This window comes from Dama dama, chromosome 22 (genome assembly GCF_033118175.1).
Source record: "Dama dama isolate Ldn47 chromosome 22, ASM3311817v1, whole genome shotgun sequence".
NCBI lineage: Eukaryota > Metazoa > Chordata > Mammalia > Artiodactyla > Cervidae > Dama > Dama dama.
In genome coordinates this window covers 58,815,343-58,820,395 of record NC_083702.1, presented here as the reverse complement: position 1 = coordinate 58,820,395, position 5,053 = coordinate 58,815,343, and the positions used below count along the sequence as shown (strand labels likewise).

Here is a 5,053-nt window from a genome sequence, read left to right as displayed (position 1 = left end):
TCCGGCTCTTTGTGACCCCGTGGACTGCAGCACGCCAGGCCTCCCTGTCCATCACCAACTCCCAGAGCTTGCTCAAACTCATTCCATTGAGTCAGTTATGCCATCCAACCATCTCATCCTCTGTCATCCCCTTTTCCTCCTGCCTTCAATGTTTCCCAGCATCAGGGTCTTTTCTAGTGAGTCAGTTCTTTGCATCAGGTGGCCAAAGTGCTGGAGTTTCAGCTTCAGCATCAGGCCTTCCAATGAATATTCAGAGCTGATTTCCTTTAGGATTGACTGGTTTGATCTCCTTGCAGTCCAAGGGACTCTCAAGACTATTCTCCAAAACCACATTTCAAAAACAATTCTTCAGCACTCAGCTTTCTTTATAGTCCAACTCTCACATCCATACATGACTACTGGAAAAACCAGAGCTTTGACTAGACAGAGCTTTGTAAGCAAAGTAGTGTCTCTGTTTTTTAATATGCTGGCTAGGTTGGTCATAGCTTTTCTTCCAAGGAGCAAGCGTCTTTTAATTTCATGACTGCAATCACCATCTGCAGTGATTTTGGAGCCCAAGAAAATATAGTCTGTCACTGTTTCCATTGTTTACCAATGTTTTTGTATGTGGCTGTCCATTTTTCCCAATACCGCTTATTGAAGAGACTATCATTTCCCCATTTTATGTTCATTGCTTCTTTGTCATAAATTAGCTGTCCATATATATACATGGGTTTATTTCTGGGCTATCAATTCTGAACTAGAATATCTCATTTTTAACCAATTTTCAATATCCAGAAAATCAAATTACAGAAATATATATTTCAAACCTCCACTTCTTCATGTCTTTTATATATATATATATATTCTACTTTATTTATTTTTATTCTTCTATTATTTGGGGGGAGCTGTACCACATGGCTTGTGCTATTTTAATTCCTCAACTGGGGATTGAACCCAGGCCTTCAGTACTGAGAGGTCAGAGTCTTAACCATTGGGCCACCAGGGAATCCCTCTCCATATCTAACATAATTACGTATGTGCCATGGAACCATGTATGGACCAGAGGTGTTCATTGCAGTATTGTTTTTAATACAAAAATAATTTTTGAATATATTACATAACCAATGGGTTAGCCAAATAATAGAAAACTTTCTGATTTGCATGAGTTGGTATATATATCCTTAAAAGAAAGGTACTTTATGTATTAATATGCTGTGGGGGAAAATGTAAAATGATTTTTAGAAATACAGGTTCAACATGATACAGTTAACCTTTAACATGTTCACACATACATTAAATAATAGATAAACACACACAAACTGATAACAGTGAGTCTTCAGAATATCTCAGGACTGAGCTGTAAAGTAGATTGAGATCAGGCAAGTATTAAAAAGAGATTGTTTATATGACAAGTATCAAATATTCATATATAAGTTTTGAAAGTAAAACTGATGTTAAAATATGCTGTCTTTAAAATCTCTTTCCCCACTAATAGCCAAACTTATTTTTCTGAAGGATCTTATAGCTCCTTCCAACCCCAAACTCTGGAGTATATGGTGGTATGACTCTTCCATGAAAAGATTGCTTTACTAGCTCCCATTAAGTCTACCCTCATACAGTCAGCCCCAGGAGCATTTGCCTGATCTTAGTAGAAAACTTGGGTTGAATTTAAGAGGCTTCTATCAAGCTCTGAGAAATATCTGGTAGGGATAGTGGAGGTTTCCTAAGCATCCAGCCTTAATTTATACTACTGGAAGAAAATTAGAGTAATGAGATGAATAACACCAAGTCTCCTGGGAGGACCAAGCAAAGCATTGCCCTTGGCAGTCTCAGATCACAGCCAAAGCTCAATTACTCTAAGTGGACCCTGCACTGTCTGCTTGCATCCATAGGAGCTTTCAGTGGTCTGCTCCACAAGGCCAGTTGCTCCAACCATGTCACCTCTCCTAAGCATTCATTGATTGAGTGAGGCAGAAGTCAATGAGAGGAAACTAATTATTAACTGTAGTCATTATAGCTAGGCCCTACAAAACATTTAGCATCTGTTAGAGACTAAGTGCTTTGCATGTATTATTTTTATCATCATAACAGCCTTATGAGGTAAGTATTATTATTATTATCATGATCATTTTTATTACTATTATGTCTGTTTTACAAATAAATTGATCAAATACAGAAAGGTTAAAGCAATTGCCCAAGGTCACATGGGAAGTGTTGGTATACTAAATGATGATCCTGGGATTTGGACACAAATAGTCCACTACCCCATATTGCCTTCCTAAAGCAGACAACTGGTAGTTAACTATACATCCAGAATCTATCCCCTGGATGTTCCGGAGTGGGGATGTGGAGGGGGGGGCGTGCGGGGAATGACACAGAGTACAATGATGAACAGTGGTCTCTCTGCTACCACAGCCTGAAGCACCTGGCTAGTTGGCATTCTCATCTGGTTCCCCATTGTTCAGAAAATGTTCAGAAGAATCATGTTTTGCCCACAATACAGTTGCGTAAGATTCAATTTCAGGAGACTTTTTACCACTACAACTGATGATGCAATATGAGGAGGTGGTCACATCATGGTCCCTAGAATAGCTCCTGCAACACATGAGATACTCTCCACTCATCTGGCCTCTCCTGAGCCCCACTCTGTCTCAGACCTCATGCTCTCAGAGAGTGTTTGATGAATCCAGAGCAGAGAGAATAACCTCTCTTATGAAAATGAAACATAAAACCTTTGGGCCAACCAGAGTATTGTAAGAAGACCATTGTAGGTGCTACCTATAGCAGCAGGCTGGGTACTCACCAGCGTGGAACTCATCTTCCAAATGGGGTTTTCTCCCACTAATCTTAAGGGAAAATAACAAAATAATATAAGAAGCAATCACATAGCCCAGCTCCCAAACTCTGACATTCTACTTCTACAATAAACAGTTTTCAGCCACAAAGGTCTGGTTGAGCCTCTCAGACATTCTCCCCTTCCTCCTGCACTTCTATTCTCTCATCAAGAAAGACCTTTATTTCTCGACACCTCAATTCCTGGTATGAGCTAGGAAGACAGGGAATCAGGCAACAGAGAAGGCAAAACTGCTCTGGCCCTTTGGGATTGAAAGGTAAGTATTTTAAGATTCCATAGTTACAATGTGGGGAAAAGGTAGGGATCAAGGAGGAAACTGACATTTGCAAGGTATTTGCACCATACAGTCACATTAATCGTCTGCATACACTATCTCCGTTAGAAATTCTTACAGCCAACGTTTCCGGAATGTCCACATTGAATTCAGAGTTTTACCTGCATTACTTCCTTTAATTGCCACTACTCTTTGATGTAGGAGCTATTGTTATCACTTTTTTAACAGAGAAGGAAAACAAGGTCCCTTAATTTATGCCTTCAATAAATATTTGACTGCTTCTTACATGCAGCAGACCCTAGAGATATATCAGCAAACAAAACATAAAGAACAAGGAAGTTGCCCAAGGTCACACAGCTAGGAAATGAATGCTGTACTTTGAAGTCTGCTTACTCTTATGTTGCTTTTATTGATTTATATTATTATTTTATCCTTTTAATACATAAACATTAGGAGGATAGATTTAAATGAAAATTAAATAGGTTAATACTTCACCTCCTCCTCCCTGGGTCGGGAAGATCCTCTGGAGAAGGAAATGGCAACCCACTCCACTATTCTTGCCTGGAGAATCCCATGGACAGAGGAACCTGGCAGGCTGTAGTCCATGGGCTCACAAAGAATCGGACACGACTTAGCATCTAAACCACTCACCTCCTCTAAGGAGTCATACTGTTACATAAAAGGAAGTGGTGGTCCTAGGTAGTTATCAGAAAGAGACTCTCTGTGACAAGTGGAATAGTTTTTTTGGTTTTTTTTGGGGGGGTTGATAAATTTTATTTGAGAACTTATGCAAATATTCCCGTTTGACTTTTAATCCTCATCTTCCTCCTCTTCTTCATCTTGATTAATCTGGAAAGTAAAGCAATTTGTAACTTTCTTTGCTGTTAGCAACTACGCGTAACCAATCTCGTAGATTATTCTTCTTCAAATAATTTTTGGTAAGATATTTCAAATACCTTTTGGAAAAGGGCATCTCGGAAGTTACAGTAATCTTGCTCTTGCTTCTTTTGATTGTTACAACACCGCCACCCAGGTTGCCAGCTTTTCCATTCACCTTGATCCTCTCCTGAAGAAACTGCTCCAAATTGGCGGCACCCATGATTCCATCTTCTACAGGGTGGGTACAGTCCAGAGTGAATTTTAGGACTTGCTTCTTTTTTTTGCCCCCCTTCGCCACAAGCTTTTTCACAGGCACCATGGCGGCAGCGGAGGCAGAAAGGGCTGGAATAGTTTTTGTATCTGTGCTCTAGTCACTCAGCCATGTCTGACTCTGCGACCCCATGAACGGTAGACTGTCAGGTGTCCTTGGGATTTTCCAGGCAAGAGTACTGGAGTAGGTTGTCATTTCTACTCCAGGGGATCATCCTGACCAGGGATTGAACCCACGTCTCTTGCATCTCCTGCATCCATAGGCAGATTCTTTACCACTGCGCCACCTGGGGAGACTTGCCCTCCCTTCAAACACACACACACTCACACAGAATCAATACACAGCTATAGGGTTACATGCCAATTTAATCCTATCCAGAGTGACTAAGCTCTAGTTTTCTTAGTACAGTGACAGTTTGCACCTGATGTAGAACACTTAATGCCTGTTAATTATTTTTAAAGCCCTTTCCACTTTTAAAACTATCCCAGCTTTAATGTACACTGTTGGATAACCCTACTTACACTCTACATTGAAGCTTCAAACTTTCTCATTCCCAATTAGGACCTTAGCTCTCTGTTCATTTTCCTTTCCTCCACCATTAAAGAGGTAAATCCTCCCACACTTTCCCTAAGCCCAAAAGGATCATAATGAGGGGAGTTGGAAGGGTGTGGAGATATTGGAGGGTGAGGGCTTTATAAACGAACTGTGACAGGTGAATGGAGAAAGTGAGAAAAGAGAGGTTAAAAAGCAAAGACAAAGGCGAAACCTTTCTCTACCCCATCCAGTGACCCCT

The 5,053-nt window shown here is 40.5% G+C and overlaps 1 protein-coding gene across 1 annotated transcript; it reads right to left on the bottom strand.

Moving 5' to 3' along the window:
* Positions 1–3,933: 3,933 nt before the first annotated feature.
* Positions 3,934–4,325, bottom strand: LOC133043370 (large ribosomal subunit protein eL22-like). Its single transcript, XM_061124176.1, has one exon. It carries the CDS (start codon positions 4,306–4,308, stop codon positions 3,955–3,957), a length of 354 nt encoding a protein of 117 aa, XP_060980159.1. The 5' UTR covers positions 4,309–4,325; the 3' UTR covers positions 3,934–3,954.
* Positions 4,326–5,053: the final 728 nt, after the last annotated feature.